General features: G+C 37.9%; 2 protein-coding genes across 2 annotated transcripts; one reads left to right on the top strand and one right to left on the bottom strand.

Moving 5' to 3' along the window:
• Positions 1-24: 24 nt before the first annotated feature.
• LOC136250564 (hematopoietic prostaglandin D synthase-like) lies at positions 25-14,231 on the top strand. Its single transcript, XM_066042778.1, has 5 exons — positions 25-258; positions 1,563-1,655; positions 3,817-3,929; positions 3,982-4,077; positions 13,917-14,231. Exons 1-5 carry the CDS (start codon positions 123-125, stop codon positions 14,082-14,084), a joined length of 606 nt encoding a protein of 201 aa, XP_065898850.1. The 5' UTR covers positions 25-122; the 3' UTR covers positions 14,085-14,231.
• Positions 14,232-20,641: 6,410 nt separating this feature from the next.
• Positions 20,642-21,394, bottom strand: LOC136248445 (TNF receptor-associated factor 4-like). Its single transcript, XM_066040226.1, has one exon. The coding sequence runs from the start codon at positions 21,392-21,394 to the stop codon at positions 20,642-20,644; it is 753 nt and encodes a 250-aa protein (XP_065896298.1).
• Positions 21,395-26,401: the final 5,007 nt, after the last annotated feature.

Below are 26,401 nucleotides of genomic sequence, written 5' to 3'. Positions count from 1 at the left end.
ACTACTGTACGTCATCCATCATGCACAATTTTTTGTCACGTGTCAGTCTCGAATTTTCTTGAGCCAGTTGTGCCGTTGCTGTCGAGTTTGCTGTGCTTTTTCTGGTTTCCTATACAGTCGCGATGCCTTCCTACAAGTTGTACTACTTTAATGCAAAAGGCGCGGGAGAACCAATTCGTCTCATTTTTGCTCAAGCCGGGGTGAAGTATGAAGACTTTCGATTTGAAGGCGAAGACTGGGGAAAGAAGTACAAGGCAGGTACGCCCTATGACTTCGTACAATAACTCAAATAGCTGAGTCAGCGCGAGAGGATGGGGAGACTCAGGGGAGTGGGGGGAAGCCTGGAAGGGTCAAACGAGGGGTCAAAAGTACTGCCCGGACATGTCGGAGTCTGGATTCTTTTTTTTTTTCTTAAACAATCATCAAGACTCACGGTAGTGTGTCATGAGGTCAAGGAAAGCCGGTACGCCATACACCAAGAGCGTTTTCACGCCATGGCCCCTTTGCACACCATTTTTGCACTATAGCTATCCGCCAGGTAGGGTAGGCCAGCCACACAGCAAATTTGATTAAATTCACAACAACCATTTGCGAGATATGGGGGCTTCGATTTCTTTCGCACACTGCAAAAATTAGGCCACTGCAAATAAATTATCTGTTTCCCGTCCTGGGCTCAAAGCATATTTGCATGTGGGCAGGCGGTCCATTTCCATTATTTCATTATAAGATTCTGAACTTTTCAAGCCATCATTTGCCTGGCACAACTATAAAAAGCTGTATAAAAGCATGCTTAAGCTTGCATGTTCCTTCCTTTTAAAGTTGCAAATATAACACAAACGTGAAGTTTGTGCCGACTTTATAGCACTGGTGACATGTGAGCTGACATTGTTCAAGATGGCACTTGTCAGTATGCAAGAATAACCGGAGAATAATGGAAGAATACGGAATAATGGAACATTTAGAGCTGATAGTAACCAGATGCGGGCGGTGGATGGGAAACAGAGAATTTATTTGGAGTGGCCTTACTATAAAAATGTAAATGTGTGATTTGATTGCCTCGATCTTTGGAGCATATAAAGGTGAGTTCATGTACCAATGTGAATCTAATGAATATCCAAGGAGTTGTGAGCATTTATTCACAAAAAAGATTAAACTTTTGTCATGGCTACTGGTAAACCGAGTATGGGAATAACTTGAAAATTGGTGTGTACATAGACTGATCATCATAGCAATGCCTTTAGATAGTTTTGAATAGTAATAGAGTTACAGCTACAAAGTTATAAAGCAAAAACCAAGCACAGGATCGGGATACTCTATTGCAGTCACTGCAGGGTAAAAAGGTATATAATAATGTTGAAAAAGCTTACCAGAGGGACCTCCATAACTAACACCTGCATCCTTAACCACTGAACCACCACTGTATTGGCTGATCACCTTGCTTAATTTCTGCTTTATAAATAAACGTTTGTAATTTCATAGTTCTACCAATAGAAGTACTGGATTGTTCTAGAACATTCTATGTATGTTCTATTACCTGGTACATGCAATATACTTTTATACAGAAATGCCCTTTGGACGAGCACCAGTCCTTGAAGTAGATGGCACTAAGATTGCTGGGAGTTTAAATATCCTGCGCTACTTGGGAATAACATTTGGTAAGTAGTTAACAAATGCTATTAAGTGTGTACATGTAAGGCCTCATGATTGTAAAGCAGTTTAGTTTAAGCTCTTAGGTTCACTGTTAGAAACACCTTAATAGTTGCATGGCCTAGCCTTGTTATTTAGCTATGAAGTTTGCAGTATTTGTCTAGGGTAGTCTTGGCTGCTAACTGGTAGGTTGTACTAATGTACGTATTATTAAGACACTTGAAATTGCATATGTACAAATACAAGTTTGATGACCTGTTGTCTCACAAAAATTGTGTGGGTACTGGGTAGCTAAGCCTTGAGTGATTGCTCAGTGATTGCTCAGTGTTTGCAATACAGTAAAAACTAATTGTTTATATCCCAACTGTTGATCTCAACGAATGACTGATTCATAGTTCATGCTGCTTGCATGAAGGATTTTAATAGCTACAGTAGCTACATTAAAGTTTTCTCTCATCATCTCAGTTTATAAAGCTCACCAAACAAGTATTGGAAGACCTTAAAATTTCCTATGTGTAGGTGTGGAAAATTTCAAGGATATCAATTGTTATTGGTTGTAAGTGCAAATAGAAAAATAGGATTTTAATCAGCTTCGTGTCCTGATATTGGTCAGGTAAATGTGCATGTCACTGTGAAAAACATCACACAGCACTATCACAAATTGACAGCTTGCACTGTCAGTAGGGATAAATGGGATTCAGAGAGGTTAAGTCCATGAAGCATGCATTGTATGTACTGTGATATGCAAAAGGCACCTGTAATCCTGAAGTGACATTGAACAGTCAAAAATCAAGCCCGTAGCCTTAGTCATTATCGAATTGTGCTTGTCTGAAGGCATCAGGCAGTCAATAGAATCTTCTTCATAACTGAACTCTCTACAAGGCGACTTGTTGTATTGCTCTACTCTCTTTAGGGTGACATGTCACATAACTCTCTACAGAGAGACTTGTTTGTAGCTGACCTCTTTACAGGATGACTTTAAACTTAGTTGAATGTTCTGATAGGGTGACTGCGCTATTAGCATTTCAATCACACACTGGTTATACGTAGTGGTTTACTCAATGTTGATGTCTTCTAAACCCTGAAAGGCTCTTCAACAGTGAATAATCTACTTGCATTCAAATTTCAACTCATCCCTACACCTTCCTCTTTAATATTTTTAAATAGTCTCTTGCCTCCTCCAGGGTCCTACCTCCCACCCCTTTTGGAGCTCGCCTAATAGAGTCAACGTCGGTTTAAAAAACTGTCTAAAATGGCGGGAAATGTTGCTATGTTCTGGAAGGTAAGGAATTTGTATAAAACATTTTGGTACACATAGTTTCAACCATTGGTGAGTTACAATGCTCTAAATACTTAAAAACCAGTACTTTTAAATAGGTGATAAGTTATAGTTATATCCCGGTACGAGGGTGATATCATTGTTATTACACGAGTTGTAATAACAATGATATCATCCGAGTATACGGGATATAACTATTTTATATCCCAGTGCGCGGGAGTGCGCAGAAGTTTACGGATAGTAAATTAAGTTCCGGTTTGAGTTCCTGTCACTGTGCTCAAGATTTCGTCCGAATTGTGTGGAGATTCTACTTCGTAGCTACAAGAGAGACCTTACATACTGCCTACAAACTGTAGCGAAGGGCGTTGTTTTGAAGCAGCGGTTCCAGGTACGATTCGCCTTCGTCAGAAATTGGTATGTTGGTGTTGCGTGGTGTGCAAGAGAAAAATAAAGACCAACAGGTGACTACCATAGTCCGAGATAGAACGATAAAGCTAGAGGAAGTTAGTTCTTCACCATAGTGACCTTTGGGAGTGATTGCTGGAGCGAAAATCGTCACGGACTATTCTTGACATTTGTTAAACTATCGTATTGGTAACTTGTAGTGTTATTGTAACAGTTTTCTTGTAAGATTTAGCTAGTTTTAAGTGCTGTGTTGGTGTGTTTTGTATCAATATTTCCTTATTTGGCTCTTTGTTCCATTGGTAAACAATGCCATTCACAGTTATTATGATGTCACAAAAGAGACTGAGTGGCTCCGCAACAGGGTGACAAGTTAGTTATCACTGGGTGATAACTAATATATCATACAGTAGCAGCGGCGCTTTGATACTCCCACGTACTGGGATGTAAGCTTGGTTTTCCCACATGTAGTAATGCTTTATACACAGGAATGGCTGGTAATAATGAATTGGACAATGCTGTGCTGGGAGGATCTTCTGATTACTTGGCTGACTTAACCAGTAACATGTACAAAGTTTGGTTTGCCAAGGATGATGAGAAGGTTATTAAATTAGTTTGTTGTTTTTGTATATAAATTTTAGTATATGTAACAGGCAGCCAAGCTTGCTGAGTTCAAAGAGAAGACTGTCCCTCAGATGTTTGGTGTCCTTCAGAAGCATGTGAAGAATGGACACTTCATTGGATCTGAGGTTGGTGTCCTGTACATGTTAGGGCTGTGCTAATCACCATCTCTACTAATTTGACTGTGTTATTGATATTATAAGTACGCTGTAATACCTAACCCACTCATTGCCATAACTGCATCACATTGTAAATACTTTGTAACTTCTGCTAGTAGCCACTGCACTTATCCTGTTGTTTTCATGCTCTTTAGTATATAGGAACAGTCCGTTGCATATTATTGTGGGTAGTATGTCATCGCATACTTTTGATGGTCAATAATAAACATTGTGTACTGTAGAGTTGGGGTGTTAAGGGTGCTCTGTACAGTTCCACGTATGGCTTCTGAGGTTAGCACAGCTGGGGTTTACTAAGGAGTTCCCATGGTCACCAGTAATTATCTAGTTAGTCTGTGGCTTGTTTAATGTGTGGCGCATCCAATTACGAGAAAATGTCTTTTATGATGAAATAACCTGCACAAACGATATACATGAAGGAAGCGAAGTAAGTGTTGTATCTTCATCGTGGTCTAATGAATATAGCGATCCGTAATTGACCGATTATCTTCCGGTTACGCAATTAAGGAACAATAACTGACCATAGAACAGCTGCTGGCGCCTCAGTTTCTACACCTTAATACTAAAATTAGAACTAGTTCGTCATTTTAGATCCGATAGGCACGGAATTTCAGATGGGCAACTATAGTATTTATGCATCAAAAGAGCGTTTGTCGTTTTTTGATAGCTCCTTCTGGTGAGGAATGGTGTGGAGGTAAAGAAGACTGATTAGTGCCAGCACAAAAGCGGAAGAGGAGTATCTGATAACTGAGAAGCCAGAGAACAAAGATAGAAACGCATGTTTGCTTTTCAATAATGTATTTTTACAATAATGAAGCCTCTAGGGCGTAATCTGTGGGACTAGTTCTAGTTTGAAGCGAAAAATTATAACTCGCCTTCTACAGTGAGATAAGACATGGGATTTGGACTAAACTGTGCAGTAGTGATAGCTTATTGCAAATAAAAAGAGTTTTGCAGAATGGTTTAATCCGTTCATAAGTTATAGCAGAAAACACAATTTACGGGAAGCCATATGCGGAACTGTACAGAGCATCCTTAAGCGCATGCGTTTATAATTTTCGGAGAAAACTTTTGTAAAAATCATACTATCTGTTATGCCCTCATATACCTAATAGAATTAATAATTATGGTGTGCTTAACACGAAATCACTACGTTGTAATAGCTAATAGTTTGTGCCGGTCACCATGCCAGTATGTAAGGATATTTGACTCCTTTTCTGGGTGAAATCCTTCATGATAAACAGAATATCGCAATCCAGAAGACTGACTTGCTGTATACATAGTGAAGGGAGACCTCAAGGGAGATGTAAGTGTTCATGGAAACAAATTTTGTAGCACTTCCAGCTTTTCTTCCTGTATGTAGCTTTGTTGTGTGTTGAGCCTCGTATTTGACCATGTACGCTTATCAGCCAGGTTGATCACAAGATATGTGTATGCACTTAACAAGTAATAATTGTGCGCTTAATAGATACATGTGCTTACCAACCCAACTCTACGGTATTCAAAATAATGAATATTAGTTATACCTTTGAAGTATCAGCTCTGCTTGTCTTGTTCAAAAGCCTGCTAGAGCCCCTCAGATAACGTGGGCTCAGCTACCCATTATGAATTACCTCAGGTGTAGCCTTCCTAAGGATTTAATTTGATACAGAAAGAGCGAGATACATAGGTTGTTTCTATCTTTTAGCCTTGCATTTTTTATGAATAAGCAACCACACTAGACTGTACAGTAACTAATAATCCTGCTGTGAAGTTTATAGTATCTTACTTAGACTACAACAAGTTTGTATTGAAATTTGATTGGCTGAAAATGTGGTCTCTAAATCCTGTAGTGCCACGCTCATGTCCTATAGTGACCACGCTCTGAAACAATACGAAACATGGCAATTATGTGGTTGTATCATTGGCAAGACATGGGTATTTAAATGGATGGTAACAGCCATACTGAATTAGAGGGAGGTGTAATGTGCTTGTCTGTACTAATCAACTCTAGCTACATTACTTTCTTGTTTACAAACAGCTGCCAAAGGTACAACAATGAGTTGTAGTCTAATTACAGTTTGCGAAATAACATTTTGAATATGTCCTAACATACCATCAGGACATTATGAAAGTTGAGTGGACATCAAGCGATTTGACCAGACATTTTAACTTTTGTTGTTTTTCCTTTCCTGTGTTTCTACCAAGTTACAGTAGATGTTTGCTTCTGGGGCCATCCATGTACTGTAGAGCTGATTACTACTCAACCACTCACACTGATACTACAGTATTTTAAAGGGTAACTACTGGTTACATAAAAGAGCTTCTATGGAATCCATTCTATTACAAGGAAAGGAGTCGTAAGGACTTCTGTTAAGTCCTTCTACATAGCTATATGTGGTCAAACTTTGCTTATGCTACCACTGTTAATATATTGTACTTTGGGTGGGATGATCAAAACGATGCCGCATAGTGTATTGTCCATATATACAGTGCTTATTTATTAGCTGCATAACTGTACTTTATGAGTCATGTAGAACAGTTATGTAGCTAATTGGACAAATACAGTACAGTTATGCACTTAATTTGGCAAATACAGTACTGTTATGCGGAGAATTTATTTACGGAATGTTACAAAAACAACACATTGTAAATCGTTAAAACCAGCCAAACTAATCCTACCAATCCACAGCACCTAACCCTTTGAATTTATATTAAACTTGTTTGGCGATGGATAACTAACACCTGCAGCCTACTTTTAAACGTTGAAGACGAACAGTGGGAATATGCAAAAACTGCCTGGTACTGAATAATTTCACTACTGTACTATAGATAGTCTATACAGCACTTATTCCTTACGCTGGTGTGCAGGCAGTGCAGGAAATGTGACAGAAACAAGTGCAACATGAGTGAATTATCCACTTGTATACCCAGTGGCATAGCCAGGATCATCTGGATTCGAAGATGTCTCCGGGGGGATATCTGGGTTTTCCCCTACACCATAAATGATGCATACATAAATTGTGCCCTTAGGCAGTAACATTAAAAGGTGTTTGTGTATCTAACTAGCTAATAGTGGTGTGCAATATAGGATATTTCCTATCACGATTATTGCACACAATATATCACGATACGATACATATCACAATATACAAACTCATCACTCAGCTAGTGTATTTACACTGATGACACTTGTAGCAGTGATGTACTAGAAGTACAATACAGCATGATACATGACTAGCATACAACATTGCAATTTCTTTTTTCAGACATCTTGGGTACCTTTTTCTTTAATTATAGCTAAAATCTATGCCTAGGCTTATCACGATATAAAGATTCTATATCATATCACGATTTTTTAAAAGAATTATCACAATAATGAATATATCGATATATATCACATATTGCACATCACTACTAGCTAAAACCTACACACTGCTGTTTATGCAGCTCATAGATACTATAAAACTGCTGTATTTCTAATTAAATTTTTACTTCCAGATAGCATACTTTCACCAACTTTCACTTCCTGACATACCCGGCCCTCCACACTTAGCAGAACTTTAATCCAAAGATAAACATTATTCTTGGTCATCCTGCATGTCCTTTTGATGGCCAGTAACGGCTTGACTAATATTCCGAGGCATCACCTGAAATCAAATTAGCATACTGACAACCAACTTTCATTTCCAGGTTCACCGAAGCTTTCCACACTTGAACCCGTGGCTTCAAAATCAACATTATTCTTGGTCCTGCTGTTGATGGTCAGTCTTGACTTGTACTCCAATATGTTCAAGAGACATCACATGCCCTCAACATGTGACAAACAAACATGTGTTTATCATGTAAAAACCATTCATAGTTAGTGCATACCTGACACATTGGCAACACAATCAGATTTTATTACAACAGTACTGCTGCCCTTGTAACACATGACAGTCCTCTGCCATTTCCATTATACTTCTCTATCACGTGCGAGGTTGATCACGTGATGCATTACCAGATAAAAACAGGATTTTCCCATTAAGACTAGCACAGAGCCGTGCCAGTGTGCAAGTAGCTACTGGAGAGCTCCAAGGCTGTGAGTTTGGTGTGATTTTTTCATTTTAAAAATTTCTACCACTGAAAAGGGGGTTTGTCCAAACCATCCAAACCCCCCCCCCCTGCCTATGCCCTTGATACCAGCAGGTATAGGCAACCTCCCTTGTTTCCTTACTTTTTATTTCTATGATCCCTAATCGAACTTGGAATTCCTAATTTTTCATTGCACTTATCTGTTTACTTTTTTGTAACATAATTATGACTGGTGCACCTGCACATACCACTTCAAAAGAATGAATGGCACCTGACATTATTAATAGCATCTAGACGCGTGCCCCAACTATCAATTAAGGAAAAGTAAAGTAGCTGTTATGCTTCGTGTCAAGCGATGTTCAGCATGTTACACAGCATTTCGAAAGAAGAAGAGTATGACAACTGCCTCTACAAGCAATCCATTTGCTACGGAAAATATGGACGATTTTTGCATAGCAAACTATTGACAGCGTTGGGAATAATGCGTTACTAAAGTAACGCGTTACATAATAGTTATTACATTTTGTGATTTCAAGTGATATAAGGCGTTACTATTCATAGTCTAGTAATATAACTTAAGTTACTTTCAAGGAACCCACAGTTCGTTATATTGATTTGCCAGCAATGTTTAGGTATGATTGAAGTGGTAACAACAATGAGCATCTTTACGCAGTTGCAAGAAGCCAGTAGCTGTATTAATACAGGAGTGTTTACTATATGCTAGCTCAGTAACTAACATGTAAAGTGTACAGGAAAGGTGTATGGTCAAAGCAAAAGTAACTTAATGTAATATAGTGTTGCACCGATAATCGGATCGGCTATCGGTTATACCGTATATCGGTGAGTTTTTAGTCTATCGGTATCGGTATCGGATCGTATGTAATATTAATAACCGATACCGATATGAACACGTGATCTTAATTAGTTTTCAAGTCGCACGCAATATGGCGAAGAAAAGATCTGTTATCTGGGAGTATTTCACCGAGGATGAAGACACTAAGTTCGCCGTTTGTAATGACTGCGGTACAAAGGTCCCGAGGGGTGGTTCTTCAACGAAAGGATATACCCCGACTAACCTGGTTCATCACCTTTCATCAAGCACGTGGAGCTACATACAGAATACTTGGAAAAGAAGTCAAGTAAAGTTGCTCCAGCTCCCAAAGAAACGCGAAAACGCTCGTTACAGCAACTTTCACTAGAAGCGACAGAGATGCGCACTAAGCTGTGGGACATCAACGACCCAAAGGCACAGAGGATTACAAGGAAGGTTGGCGAAATGGTAGCTATTGATTGCCACCCTTTATCTGTCGTAGAAGACGTAGGTTTCAGACGCGTCCTCAACGCGCTAGAACCACGATATAGTTGCCCCAGTCGTAAGTATTACACTGACACCATTATTCCAAAGATATTTAGTGGGATGAAGGATGAAGTTGGCCAGCTCATTAATAGCGAAGAAGGGAGTATTAGCTTCACTACAGACATATGGAGTTGTTCTGTGAATGGCACATCGCTGTTAAGTCTGACAGCCCACTGGATAAATAATTCATTTGAGAAGCAATCTGCAGTTCTACATGCTCAATCGCTTGAGATGGCTCATACTGGTGAGTACATTGCTAGCTGTATTAGCACAATGCTGGATAAGTGGGATATTTCTCGTGATCGTGTACACTTAGTCCTCAGCGATAATGCAAGTAATATGGTCAAGGCGATGCTGGATGCATCCTTACCCCACTTCGGCTGTTTTGCCCATTCATTACAACTCGTTGTAAAAGATGGCTTGTTATCACAGAGGGCTATTGCTGATATAACTGCAGTTTGCAAGAGCATTGTTGGCCACTTCCATCGTTCATCAATTGCTTCACACAACCTTAATATAATTCAACAGAGTCTTGGTATCCCTCAGCACAAATTAAAACAGTAAGTAGCCACTTGGTGGAATTCAACATTATACATGTATCAATCCGTATTAGAGCAAAAAATGACTTTAGCCGCATATTCTGCAGAGAATGGCAGCATTCAACAACTTTCAGCACATCAATTGGGTTTAGTTTAAAAGTGTGTGGATATACTAAGCCCTATTGAGGAAGTGACTCGTTCCATCTCTGCAAAATTAGCCAGTATTTCAATTGTTATTCCTTATATCCGTGTTTTGACAAGAACCTTGGAAAAGAACGAAGATGATGGTGGAGTACGCACTATGAAAGGACAAATTTTACACTCCCTTAAGTCCCGTTTTGCTGGCATTGAGGAAAAGGAACAGCTAGCTCTAGCAACAATGTTGGACCCTCGATTCAAAGACAAATTCTTTGGTGGAAATATAATTAAAGCAGCAACTAAAGAAAAATTACTTGAGAAAATGGCCTCTGTAACAGTTGACATGCAACCCCTGCCAGACTCTACAGCCCCTAAAAGACTTTGTCCTTTAAAAAACCCTGTTCTTCTAGATGTGTTTAGTGAAATAATTGCAGATTCCAGTGAAGATACACCAGATTCTAGTGCCACCTCAGAACTTGAAAAATATCTCACTGACCCAGTGATTGACTACAAAACAGGAGATCCATATAAATGGTGGGGTCAGCACAAAACTGAATTTCCTAATTTAGCAATATTAGCTAAACGTTTATTATGTGCTCCCGCTACTTCAGTTCCCTCTGAAAGGCTTTTTTCAGCTGCTGGAGACCTGTATGACGAAAAAAGAAATAGAATGTTACCACATCTCTCAGAAGAACTTCTATTCATACAAAACAATTTTTGTCTAGTTGGTGACAAGTATCAATATAAGACTTAACATTATCACTACATATTCTTTACAGACTGTCCTTCCAGATATTTAGCCATAGTATAGTTATTTTATTCAACTTTTTAGTTATGTAACTGTTTACCAAGTGTGGTGTGAAGTAACAAAGTATGATAAATGTTCTATATATCGGATCGGTTTCAATTATCGGTACATAAATTCTTGTTAATATCGGTTATCGGAATATCGGCAAAAGGGAATATCGGTGCAACACTAATGTAATATATTACGTTACTATTCATTTAGAGTAATATGTAACTTATTACATTGCCCAAAAGTAAAGAGTAATATGTAATATATTACATTGACAAAATAACTTTCCCAACACTGACTATCGAGAAGCCATCACGTGCTACCACGAATTGACATCTTGCGGTGTCAACAAAAAGAAATGGGACACAAAGGAGGACAGAGGTAAGTCCATGATGCACTTATTGTAGCTACAACAGTTGGCAAAAAGGCACATCTCGGGAAGAAGCAACATCAAATAGTGAAGAAATCAAGCCAGTAGCTCTAACCAAAGTCGAGTTACGCTTGGCTGAAGGAATCAGTCAATCAGCTAGTAGAAAATTCCGTTAAATACAAAATTAAAAAAAAAAAAATCATAGAAATTTGCTGGAAGGGTTTAAGTGTGTCTAAAACATTTTTGGGCTATGTCTAACCAATACTGCCAAGCTGTTATGAAGGTAAAGTGAGGCTGGTTTTGGGGTGATATAATTGGGAAGAAAAAAAACCTATTCTCCATGATCCCTAATATACAGTACTATCATACTGTACGATAGTTAACCAGCAATCAGTGTTGGGCAAGTTACTTTTTAAAAGTAATTACATATTACTTACAACAGAACTATTTAGTTACAGTCAGACATGGGGCCAAGTACATTAAAAGTACTTAAGTAAAGTACAAGTACTTTTGAATTTTCCAAGTACAAGTACAAGTACTCCAGCAGCAATCAAGAGAGTACTTAAGTAAAGTACAAGTACATGCTGGAAGTACTTAAGTAAAGTACAAGTACATTTTGCTGTAGTAAAATATATGCTGTATTCAGTGTATTGTAGTATGCAAGTGTGCCTAGGGGGTTGGTTTTTGTCAACCATTCTCTCTCTTAAACTCTTAAAACGCACTGACTTGAACAACAGCATTGGCGACTTCGTTAATCGTGGCAACATGATACACAGTAAGGTTGGGGAAGGCAGTAGAAGAATCGCAAGAAGTTGTAAACTGCACCTTCATACAATTTTGATATTCTCATTGTACACCCACTGTGTACAAACTATGTACAATGTTTGCAGTACTTACAAGTACTTGAGTATAAGTACAAGTACATTGGGGAATTTAAGAAAGTATTTAAGTAAAGTACAAGTACTTTCAAATCTGTACTTAAGTGTACTTAAGTATAAGTACTCATGTACTTGGCCCCATGTCTGGTTACAGTTACATATTACCCATAAAATAAAGTAACTATAATAATATTACATATTATATTACCACAGCCTTAAGCTGTCACATGTGAAACTACTACCTTATCACGTGACATGATTGCGTTGTTGGACAATGTGCAAATCTTGGTTATAAGTAAGAAGTTGGTGAATAAGCTGTTCAGTAGGCTTCATTACTTCGTTGTGGCTAGGCGTTACTCAGTGGATTACTAACGAGATTAGTAACTTTGTTGCTTGTAGTAATAATATTACATAATATTAGATTCGTTACAGTAACTATATTACTTAGGTAACGCATTACATTTGTAAGTAAAGTAACTTGAGTTATATTACCTGTTTTTATAGCGTATTTCATTATATTACTTAGTTACCACAAAAGTAATAATATTACATAACGCGTTACATATGTAACGCGTTACTCCCAACACTGCCAGCGATCAACTTGCCAGTGGAAAATATTCTTCAAGATATCCTTAGAGCAAGCTTGAGGAGCAAGCTAGTCCCACATGGCCAGACCTCTAGTTCAGTGCTGGGGCTTACCAATTAGAGATTTTTCAGCACGGGCACTTATAATCTTTACTTGATTAGCCCCTGCACTGAAACAGAAGTCTGGCAACAAGACTAGCGAGACTAGCTTGCTCCTCAAGGTTGCTCTAAGAATATCTTGAAGGATATTGTCTACTGACAAGTTGATCGCTGGTTAACTATTGCTGTCACATTCCCTGCACTGCCTGCAGTGTTACTCCACACCAGGGTAAGGAATAAGTGTTGTATAGTGGCCAAATGAACGGTAGTAATTTACAGTTTCACATATTCCACTGCTCATCTTCCTAGCGTTTAGAAGTGGGCTGCAGGTGCCCTAAGGGTGCTTACTAGCAATATTTCATAAATCCAACCATAGAATGTGCAAAAACCCAAAATATGTCAGTCCAGTAGTCCAGTCCACTGAATAGTAACACCCAAAATTGTCCGGTGTCTGGACGTTATTTTGCGTACTGAATTATAATTTGAAACATAACAAGGCAGCATGTAACATTGGCAATGCATGGGTGTTTAAATGGATACAACAGCCAGGCGGAGGTATAGAGGGCTCATTTCTACTAATTGATGATACACTTTTCATTTACAAGGAACAGTCAACTGTAATGGTTCTTGACGTGTAACTATTGTTTAGTGACAAAAGAAAATTATGCATAATTTTTCTAGTAGTATGTAGATACTCACATTAAATTTGCACTGGACATGAACCTGACCAGTTGTCATATATTTGCTACATGAACATGTGCTTATTTTTGTGTGCATAAATACAAGGCTTAAGTGTATGCAATATATGCATGTCTGAGGAAGTTAGACAGAGCAATGCATACAGCACCTTGCATTTGCTGAACAAAAATCATGTACTAGTGTATTTGTGTAACATTATAGTGTAAAATTTAATTGATTTTGGAGTAAGCTACTATGTTTTGCATAGTTACCCTTATAACAATATTTGTTTTTTTAGAAACTTTCATGGGTGGACATTCAAGGATATTACCTGTTGGATGGATTAGCAGCTAAGTTTGGTGTCAACCTAGCTGACTACCCTGTGCTCCAGAAATTTCACGATGATGTAGCTGCTCTACCAAACATTAAGAAGTGGTTGGAGACTAGGCCAAAGACTGAAAATTAGACAGACAGCTTTATTTTTAGCAGACAGAAATTTTTAGTTATCATTGTAGTTGCTGTGCTGACATTGCATTAGGTTTGTATACACTTAGACAATATTATGTGTTTTTTAAAAAAAATATGTGTTGAACAAGGATCTTGTCTTAAATAATTGTTGTTTCTATAGAGCAATGAGAGGCCAGTAGTAGAGGCATTGGTCTTGTTATATACGATTCTGTTGGCAAATGGATACTTATTATTGGACATAGAAATGGATGTACATTTATTATAGTTGACCAGTACAAGATGAATATTGTGTGCAAAATAATAATTTATTATACAATAGGCAGGTAACTATACTTTTCACAAAAAAAAATTGAACTTTGATATATGATTGCATGTAATTGTTCAGAATTTCTCATGAGTGAAGCCACAGGTATTTCACTATAATTATTTTGATGTTAAGATCAGTAAAAGAGTCTACTGTTATAGCATTTTATTGCTAGCATGTAAAATGTTTGAAAAAGGTATCTTGCACATTAGTTTCTCGCCAGCTGATGTATGCATCAAAGTGGATTTTGTGCCACATGAAGTGCTCATCATCTAGAGTATAATAGCTAAAAAATAAAGCTTCCAACTGCAATTGTTTGTCCTCTACAGAGCACTGAAGGTATTGGTGTAGAACATTAACTTATCTATATTCCTTCCCCAAAATCACAATTCCTGCTCAGTGCCACCTTTTGATATATGTCACAGATATTGGCAACATTTACTCACTGATCTGTGTATGTACCGTATCACCTAAATATTTCGAGGGGGAAATTTTGCTGATTTTGTGGTTTTGGGAGTTACCAACAAAACTTTATCCTTGAAATATTTAGAACTCAGTATACCGTATAGCCTAAATATTTCGAGGGGGGGAATTTTCGCTGATTTTGCAGTTTTGGGTGCTATCAGTGAAAATTTTACCCCTGAAATATTTAGACCTCCATATAGTCTAATACATTTTGGGAGTGTTTGCAAATCCGTGAAAATTTTATTTTTAGCAACATTGCTCAACCTCGAAATATTTGCCCCCTTGAAAATATTTAGGCTATATGGTACTCTAATACATTTTGGAAGTACAAATCCGCAAATATTTTTATTTTAGCTTAAAAAAATTTCCCCTCAAAATATTTAGGCTATGCACTACTCATTCACATTGATCATCTGACCACTTCACCATGAAGTTTATTGCAAGTGTCTAAGTGTTTTTCTTCAAGACCACTATGTAAAGAAATCCTCATCTGCATAGGTGTAAATGCCATATAACATTGCTTATATGTGACCTAGTCTGAGAAAACCGGTCTTATCGCCCATGTCAGCAGATTCGATTTTTCACCCAGGACACAAAGCTACATGAATAAACTATCTAATTCCACAATCAAAATCAGCTAGACTTGTGTGGTTTTGCTGGCTGCTTTTCCCAAGCCCAGTGGCGATCCGTACGTGTGGTGTGGGGCCTTATAATTAATGGGGCTCTGGTCAGTCTGGGGATGACTGTATGTGGCTGTACAGCTCTGTAGTGTTGAATAAGTACCTCTGCTGTGAATTTCCTTTCATTTTAGCCAGTTTTGAGACCTCAATGACCCAAAACTTGGCCTAATTCATCCCTTGGCCTTCCTTTTCAATTTTTGAACACCATCTAGCCCGCCTTCCAGGGCCCCCGCCTCCCACCGAACTTGCAGCCAGTGTTGCCAGATGATTTGCTCCAAATTTTCGTGTGAAAAAATAAATTTGTTCATAAAAAGTTCATAAATCCATAGTCACTTTCCGAAAACTAGCCTACACATTATAAATAGGCAGTGTTGGGCAAGTTACTTTGTAAAAGTAACTAGTTACATATTACATATTACTTGCAACTGAACTATTTAGTTACAGTTACATATTACCCATAAAATAAAGTAACTGTAATAATATTACATATTATATTACTTTGTGTCCACAACCTTAAGCTGTCACGTGTGAAACTACCACCTTATCACGTGACATGATTGCGTTGTTGGACAATATGCAAATTTTGGTTATAAGTAAGAAGCTGGTGAATAAGCTTCATTCAGTAGGCTTCGTTACTTTGTTGTGGCTAGGCGTTACTCAGGAATAACTAACGAGATTAGTAACTTCGTTATAATATTACGTAATATTAGACTCGTTACAGTAACTATATTACTTAGGTAACGCGTTACATTTGTAAGTAAAGTAGCTTGCGTTATATTACCTGTTTTTATAGCGTATTTCGTTATATTAGTTTGTTACCACAAAAGTAATAATATTACGTAACGCGTTACTCCCAACACTGTAAATAGGTGGATCTCTGGGTTAGTAGGGCACTGAAGAGCAAAAAAAAAAAAAAAGGTTATCACCTAAAATTGCCAAAAGTTCATAAAAAGTTCACAGATTACTCCAGGTTCATAAAAAAGTTCATAGATTATTTCAGGTTCACAAACCAGCCAAAAGTTCATAAAAAGTTCATAGATTATTTCAGGTTCACAAACAAGACAAAAAGTTCATAAATCTATGAACTTTATTCACAGCATGGCAACACTGCTTGCAGCTCGCCTGATACAGTCAACCTCGGTTCTAAAATGGCGGGAAACTTAGTTGTTGGCTACTTGCACAGTGGATGCTCTGGAAGGTAAGGAATTGGTGTAAAACGTGTGAAAATTTGGTACACATAACTTCAACCATTGGCGAGCTACAAGCCAGTAGCGTAGCTACACTCGGGCATACCCGGGAACAGGGGCGTACCCCCCTGTAAAATTTAGACTTCTGCAAGCAGGATCTTAACACACCATTTAGTGTGGCAGGACAAAATGAGTGAGTAATATAGTGTAATGGCGCAGCACAACAATTGATAAAGCTTGCATTCATCTCTCAGGGAACTGAGGATTCACAGAGGTAACATGAGCCCTGTTCAAAACTTGTTAAAAGAGATCGATATACTCTAATAGAGCAGTCAGGTATATACTCTAATAGAGCAGTCAGGTTTATACTCTAATAGAGCAGTCAGGTATACTCTAATAGAACATGCATGTAAATATATCCAAGTCCATATGAAGTTTTTCAGACATTCTAACATTAAGGGTGCTCTGTACAGTCCGCTTATATGGCTTCCCGTGAAATTTAATTTGTTCTATAACTTACAAATGGTTTTAGCAAATGTTCTGTACTTTTTTACTGGATATATGCTAACACTAGTACACAGTTTAGTCCAAACCCAACTGCTAAATTTGCTTTAGAACATGAGTTACAATTTTTCCCTTTATACTAGAACTAGTCCTACAGTTTACACACTAGAGCCTTGATACTTTTATGATACACTATGCTAAACAGCACAAACCATTGTGCGTTTTTAATTTTGTCTTTTAGCTTCTCATTCATCACATATTTATCTTTTGGGTTGACACTCCCAGAAATCCTTTTCTTTACTTCCATGTTATTCATCATCTGAACTTGCTATTTAAAAATGGCAAACGCTCTTCTTTGGCAAAATTGCTAAAGTAGCTTGTGTGAAAATTTCATGTCCATTGGATTAAAAATGATGGAGTAGTTCTAATTTGAGTGAGAGGGTGTAGAATAGCAAGATGCGTGCGCTTGTTGCTATGGGATACCTAATTTATGGGTACTAAAATGTGTCAACATGTCACAAATGCAAAACTTATAGCATGACCTTAAACTGCTATAGCTTTTTTTTTTTTTTTTTTTTTTTTTTTTTTTTTTTAATGTTATTTAGACAGGGAGACAGCATCAGCAAAAGCTGTTTTTCAGCTGTGCCCTGAACAAGCATACAAAAACAATATAGGTACATATATACACACAATTAACTAAATATGACTTAAATAAGCTAGCTTAAAGCTATTTAATGAGTTCATCTCGGTGATTGAGGTAGGCAGGCTGTTCCATATAGTTGTGCCACGATAATATAGACTTCGTTTGCCATAGTTTAATCGCACAGCAGGTACATACAAACGATGGACATTGCGCCCTGCACGACCTGTGACGGATAAAGCAGATTTGAAGGTGGAAAGTAAGTAGGAGGGTGATAGCCTTTTTAAGATCTTGTATACTTGTATGGCAATATGAAATCTGCGACGTTCAACTAAAGTAAGATTAAATGCAGAAGATCTTTGGTGTGCAGTGTTTAAAGATATAGAGCTCCAGTAATTTATCACTTGCGTTATGCAAAATGAATTCATACTATGCATATTTGTATAGTTATATTGTTTTGATTGTAAGTCATTCCATTTGTATCAGTGAATTCATGGCTCCTATAGCTACCACAGCGAGATATAACTATCACTTACAGATTACTATATGTGTAGGGACCCGCCGATTATGCTGGCGTGATTTTGAGCATAATAGGTACCTAAAAGCATTGAGCATAATGCCAGCATAATAGGTTAAATATTTGTACGATAGTATAAATTCTTGCTGGAAAAATGACAATTGCAAAATAAGATCGATATACTCTAATAGAGCAGTCAGTAACTCTAATAGAACAATCATCAAACTGACTGTTCTATTAGAGCATATCGATCTTTTCTCTTTATATGCAGCAAGAATTTATTATTTGTGTTCCAGCCACTCATTTTTTTCTTTCTATACAGTGTTAAACTAGTAGCAAAGCATATGAACTAAGGCATGAACATTGAGCATAATCGAGCATAATAGGTAAATATTGAGCATTAATTTAAGCATAATAGGTGAATTTTTGAGCAGTGCAGCATAGCATAATAGGCAAAATTATGAGCATAATCGGCGGGTCCCTATATATGTGTCTCTGTGTTAAGCTGTCTGTTTCCACTAGGTAGCTTTATCTAGTACTACCTTCATCCCAGGGGCACTTATATGCATCATAATTAATGTATACTTTTGCATAAAATATAGCAATTTGCTGAGTTTTGATTCATTAAAATATTGACAGTCTCTCAGCGGCTGGGGGCACAGCCCCTAGACCCCTGCTTCTGGTAACTCAATGCTATAGTGCTGGAACCCCCATTCAAAAAATCCTGGCTACGCCCCTGTAAGTAATATAACGAAATACGCTATAAAAAACAGGTAATATAACTCAAGTTACTTTACTTACCTATTAAAGTAATAAGTTACTGTAACGAGTCTAATATTACGTAATATTATTACTACAAGTAACGAAGTTACTAATCTTGTTAGTTATCCTCTGAGTAACGCCTATAGCCACAACGAAGTAACGAAGCCTACTGAATGAAGCTTATTCACCAGCTTCTTACTTATAACCAAGATTTGCACATTGTCCAACAACGCAGTTATGTCACGTGATAAAGTGGTAGTTTCACACGTGACAGCTTAAGGCTGTGGACACAAAGTAATAATATGTAATATTATTATAGTTACTTTATTTTATGAGTAATATGTAACTGTAACTAAATAGTTCAGTTGCAAGTAATATGTAATATCCTAGATAATATACCTACTGACACAGTAGGTATATTATCTATGGTAATATGTAACTAGTTACTTTTAGGCCCCTATTCGGTGATTTTCTCATCCAGCCTTTCTAATTATTATGATGCGGGCGGGAGGGTATTACCATTATGCCATTATTTTATAATATTAACACACTGATGTACAGACCTTGTCCAAATTGTCTTTCTTTCTTACTACAAACATTTCCTTCACCAGCTGATTCTATACTTTTCGTGATCGCCAACTGTTTTTCGACAGTCAACTGAAAGCCTGCTTTGATGAAGTCGATAGAGCACGATTGCAACTGGCACTGCAGCAATTTGCTAAGGAAAACAACAGTTCTCCTGGTGATATATAGCACATTGTAGCGTTCATCAACAAAAATTATAACAGTTTGGTATCACGTGTTCTTCTGAGCATGTGCAGAGTAAATAATGGCTTACCATGCGGTAGCTTAAGAAGGATGCGGGCGGTGGATGAGAAACTAATAATCACCAAATAGGGGCCTTACAAAGTAACTTGCCCAACACTGACTATAGCTTTACCATACATATCTTCTGACTTCCATGACTCAGCTAAATTTGACTGCTTTATTAGACTATTTTCAATGATAAGATTCCACACTAAAATCCATTGCAAGCCCTTAGTGAGAGTAAAATCAATTGTGTGGGTACTTTAAAGCCCATGCACCTATATAGTTCCCTTTGTTGAGCTTATAATTATATGTATACAGTTGTTACTCTGGTCCTGGCCCATTGCTCAAGCCACTCAGCTGTAAAACATATATAAATTGTCTATCACATATTCAGGTGCACAGCTGCAAGAGCAACCTATTTGGCTTCCTGACAAAACATCAGTAAAACAAATTAAAGAGATCATGTGATGAAAATTAAACTACAACCATGCATAGACCATGACATGCGAGCAAAATAGCCTTGCTTGGCCTTACATGCACACATACTAACTTCAGTGATAGTCAAATAATCAAATGTATACACTTTGTTCAGCACTACATTTAAACTGTTATAATTAAGGATGCATCTAGTTACACGCATGATAACTGGCGTAAACAGTCTAAACACAATTTTGAAACAATTTATATTAGGGCAAGGAAACTACTTTAAGGAATGCACAGTTGTCCTTGAAAAACTGACGAGTTGGAGTAGCTTTATAAAAGTCATCAAGGGTAATAAAGCTTTGTGCTCCCCATCCACCAGATGGATTAATGTGTGTTACTCTACCACCACTCTGGCTAGGAGTGCGGTCATCATATTTTACTGTAGTACTGTGGTGATCATAATTGCCAATCTGATTCATCAAGACTATCTGAAATGTTTGCTTCAAAGGCCACCTGAGTTGATCATCAAATGGACCACTCATGAGACACAAGAAAACAGACAAGTGAGATCCTCCATTCCACCCATAAGGATACACAAGCAGTTGCATCTTGTATCCTCCATTGTGCGTATAAAAGGGACTTGTGTAAAAAGATACATTCCTGCATTTCTTTGGAAAAATCTTCATGACAACTGGAACACTTTGGTTTCCTGCTGATGAAGTTGCTGCTAATGCTGATAAGTGAATGGACCATCTTGCTCCAGCAACTGTTATGCTTCTCCCACTTCCGGTTAAGCTTTGATGCAGACAGACCTCCAAGGAAGTAATTCTGCCAAGGGCACTTGCAAGCTGTTCTTTAGTGTCAGATAAATCCTGTTGTGTAAGTACGAGATGGTCTTCTGCATTTTGTTTGTTGTGCTTATTCTGGTCTTTACGAGGGAACTTGCTATCACACCCCACCTCATGATACTGACATTCGATAATTTCAAGTGGGCATTCATCTAGGTGGCTATCCATTTCTTTGCGAGGAATATCTATGACTTTACCTCAAACCTTACAACTATTGGGGCAAGGTAGAGGCATTTTGAAAAGTGTGCATCATTAGCAAAATGGGCAGTGAGGCAGTATTCACAGACAAGCATAAGACGTGGACAATTATTCTCCAAGTGAACTGGCAAATTTCGTCTCTGTAAAGTCTTTCCACACATATTAGGGCACTCCACATCTCAAACTTACAACCACTGCTGTGACTCAGATGATCACGAATTGAGTTTAACTTGCCACTCCATCGGCAACCCTTTCTCTGGTTGGTGCAGTAAACATCCAGATTTTTTACCTCACGCTCTACCTGCTTATTTGGAAATGCAACAAATTTTTTATCCCGACACATTGAGCACCCATTGTCACTACGAGACTTCTGATTCTTCACTTGATCTAAGCAAGACTTACAGAAGACGTGCCCACAACACACTGTCAAGTGAGGGTCTCGGCTGGGAAATTGGCATATCACACAAAACACGCGATCTGGTGGACTGTACACAAACTGGTACTCGTATCCTCCATGGTTTTTCACTTTACTAGTCATAGGGGATCTGTCTGGCCGTTCAACGTGGCAATATCTTCCCGCCAAAATTCACGAATATATTAGAGCCGCGGCACCGTTAGGCCATACCTATTGGATTCTATGTTGCACGGGCCCGACCGACTGTCTTTTTTCATGACCTGAAATGATAATGATAATCATGTGATATAGGATCACGTGTGCCAAGATGGTCAATCTCGTATGTGCTAGTGAAAATCAGCTATTGGGATAACCAGGCTCCTCTAGGGATTAAACTCTTCAAAAGGTTGAGCTTTAATGGTGAAGATACTCCAAACGAAATAGTTCTTATATTCAAGAGGTTTGATTCATTGTACAGCAATACATTATGGTGCTGCAGAACACCCTATATGTTTCATTAGCGTTTTTTGTAGTTGTTGCTCTTTTTGTATGGTTCATAATACTTTAATTTTCTATTATGTACTAATTATTATTATCATTATCAAATCGACCTACCTACCCAAATTTTCTGAAGTTTTGCCCGCGCAACATAAGATCCAGTAGGTATGGCCTTACGGGTGTTAGAATGAAACTCGGCCGGCTGTACAATAAGGTTCATCGGTAAATGAAGGAATTTCAGATAGACTCATTCTGTCGATTACATATAGATATAAGTGTTAGTGAATTAATTGCATACATAGCAGGACAAACTCATATCAGTAATTCCGCTGAATGTTCTATTAGAGTAGTTAGGTGACTGCTCTATTAGAGTATATTGATCTTGTGCACTCCCAGCACTGATTCATGCAGTATTCCATACTTACATAACCTTTAGGCTATAGCACAAATCCCAGTAAATTAAGACAAAGTAAGTTGGTTAAGGACTAAAATAGTTGCTTTACTCTGGCAACTCAGGCATTGGAAAAAGTGTGTGTGTGTGTGGGGGGGGGGGGGGGGGGGGGGGGGAGTTGCCCCTCACCCCCTATTTCTCCGCCCCTGAGTAAAGACTACAGTCTGAGCTGCAGTCATCAGTTGAGTGACATCAAAAACTACACTGAGAGATTAGGCTCACTCAGAAGGCAAGGTATAGCTATAGTTAGCTATACCCCAACTATATATTTGCCAATTCTAGATCCTGCAGGGAGAAATAAAATAGGTGACTCTGGTATGGTGACTGCTCTATTAGATTAACTAGATCATAGATAATAGCTAATACCTCAATATGTAGTTCGCATATGCCGGACTGTGGATGTTCTGTCCATTTGAACGTTGCAGTATTGTGTATTAGCGGATTAATGCAGTACGATGTTTAATGAACAGAAAATCCCGGCATAGCACACAAGTAGCTACAAAGAGTAAGATTTTTTCCTTGTACTTGTTTATTATGATTGGTGAGCCTGAATATGCATAACACATCAAAAGAATGGTATCAGACATCATAAAATATTTTTACGTCTAAACATGTGCCCCAACTATCAATTACTGAAAAATAAAGTGGTCATTATGCTTTGTTTCATAGCCTGTTACACAGCTTTACAAACAAGGAACGGTATAAGAAGTGCTGCTATACGATACAACAGAATACGGATAGTTTCTGTAGTCAGAACACAGCAAAGCCATTACACAGTACTGCAAATTGACACCTTGCACTACTGCTGAAAAGATCCATGATACATGCACTGTGCCTTCCTCTATGCCTAGCTAAGTTTATTACTCCCATTCATTGAGATGATAGAACAGTGGTGAAAACTTGCATGATATAATAATGACCAAATTTAGGCAGCAAAGACATGTAATTGCAGGTGGGGTTTTCGAAACATAAAATCAATAATCAGTGGCAGGCTAGATGGGCTGAAGACCATCTCAACCTTAGGGAGAGGTAGCTTTAGCCATTTCTCTTTTTACGATAGCAAGAGTAGTGATTAATAACATTGAAATACTCTAATAGCCTGACAGGTGCATTTTGACATACCACAATATATACTACTAGGTCACTTATTGTAAATTTTATGTTTCAGACCAGGAAAGTTAACCTAAACCAATGTGGCCAGTTTATTATTCAATATTCATTACAATCTGACTGTCTTAAAGTTAACTGAATGCTGTCCAACAGTGTAAAAAATCAAACCCATAGCCTTAACTGTTAAGTTACACTTGTTTGAAGACAGTAATAAGTCAGCAAATGTTTCCACTGAATAATATCCTATAGGCCTAAAGCCGGGGGCTTGGTTATTTCTACCAAATACTGTTAAGGAACTATGAAGGTACTGTGTGTACATGGCTGGTTGCTGTTTGTAAGAAAGTGCAAGCCATGGTCTCCAATATACAGTACTGCTACGCATTGTATGTATTTCCAATTATAACACAAAGTTCTTGTGAAAGTCATGCTGTTCAGAAATTCTTAATGGGGTATATGGAGAAAATATTATCTATAAGCTTGTAACCATGAGAGTTTGAACTTTGAATGATTTGTACAAAGCTCTCTTCACTAGATAGCTGAGTGGACTAGAGTCACCTCAGTTACTGGAAATCAACAGTAGTATACCTTCATACAAACATTCGTCAGCATAAACAGTAGAATGTAGTGACAAAGGTGGGTTCTCAATTCCTTTCTCACTATGTGAATTCAATCCGTGTATTAATTTTGCAGAAGACAGAGTGTGAGATTGAAGGGAGGTTTAAGCAACGTTTTTTGAATGCAGAAGGAATTTGGACCTCAGCTTTGTGGCTTCCTTAGTGATTGCCAAGTGTCTTAACACAAGGCAAGCAATCTTGTACTCTCTGTATTTATTTTTAGCTGTATGTTTCTGTAATGCAAGTGCATTATGCAAGGTATTGTGCAATTGATTGGATTGCCTACATACTACCCCAAAACACCTTTGAAAAGGTGCATCCAAGAAACTACAAGTACCTGTAACCTAGCTCAGCTGTAGAAAAAAACTCTATAAAATTAACTGGCAACTGAAAGAGCTGATATCTGGAGCGGCCAAGAATCAATGTTACTACAACTAACTATGATGACCAAAGTTTTACCTAATCCATACAAGAATACCTTAGCTGTGTAAAACAGATAAGTAAAAGTATCTGGCAACCAAAACAGCTGATATCTGAAGTGGCCAAGAATGTTGATGTGACTAACTACAGTTATTCTTGCAACATTGAATCTTAATCATTCAACTGTGTTTTACATTCACCCTTGCTTCATCCTAAATTAATTCTTTGTATCCTCAGAATGTTTGATGCCACCCTAGTACTCTCAAATAGAGCCTCCATCAAGAGTTCTCAAATATCAATCAAACCGGACCTCACCAAAGATGAGCGTGAAATCAATAATATTCTCCTAAAAGAAAGACGAGCCCTAATAACTGATGGAATTGAGCGGAAAAATATTATGATGCGTGGCGATACCTTATATCTTAACAAGAAACCCTATGGCTTTGTCCAGAACTCCAACTTCTGTAAGTCCTTTTACACTGCTGGTGACTCTACTGTCCAGATGGATGCAGCTTCAAATTGACTATCCAATAGCACAAACTCTACATACATACAACAAATTCAAAATTTATCACTCCTGAATATAAACCCTAGTTCCAATTTTGCTACACCAACTTCAGGCAATTATTTGGTATCTGATAGTTGCAGTTCTAAAACTGAATTGAAGGCATGTCTTTTAATGCTAGAAGTATAGTGAATAAACTCAACAATTTTCAAAGCTATGTGTACTCCGTGGATTTCCAAATTGTTGCCCTCACAGAAACCTGGCTTACTGAGTCTATTTTCAACAATGAGATTCTACCTACAGGTTATAATATTTATCGTCAGGATCGTGGATCTAGAGGAGGTGGGGTCATGCTTGCTGTTAAAGACTCTCTACCAAGTAAACTTTTACCGTCTCCTGGTAATCTAGAAATTGTAACAGTCTCTGTCAACACGTCATCAAACTGTTCTCTGTGTCATTTACCTACCCCCAAATTCAACGCAAGAATATACGCAACCTATTTTTGATTATATTAAAGGGTTATTCCTAATTACATCTTCTATTATTGTTCTGGGTGATTTTAATTTTCCTGACATAAACTGGGAAACTCTATCGGGAGGATCCCAGGCCTCGAATAATTTTTGCGACCTTGTATTTGATTACAACCTTAGTCAATTAATTGAAGAACCTACCCATATTGGAGGCAACATACTTGACCTTATTATTACAAACAGCGATGATTTAGTGTATGATGTAGTCGTTAATCCTCACGATACTATCATCTTCTCTGACCACTTCATAATTACTTTTCATATATGTCTGTCTACTTTACCGGCACCACCAAAGGCTACTTATTATTCTTATGACTACTCTAAAGCTGATTTTAGCAGAATGGAACAGTATATAATTAATTCATGTCATTTACAGTATTTTGAGGAAACAGATGTTGAATCTGCGTGGAGCATTATCAGTTCAGTCATAACCGATGCCATATCCCTGTTTGTTC

This window comes from Dysidea avara, chromosome 3, assembly GCF_963678975.1.
Source record: "Dysidea avara chromosome 3, odDysAvar1.4, whole genome shotgun sequence".
NCBI lineage: Eukaryota > Metazoa > Porifera > Demospongiae > Dictyoceratida > Dysideidae > Dysidea > Dysidea avara.
Note: the sequence above shows the minus strand (reverse complement) of the source record. Positions and strands in the feature narration are given on the sequence as shown.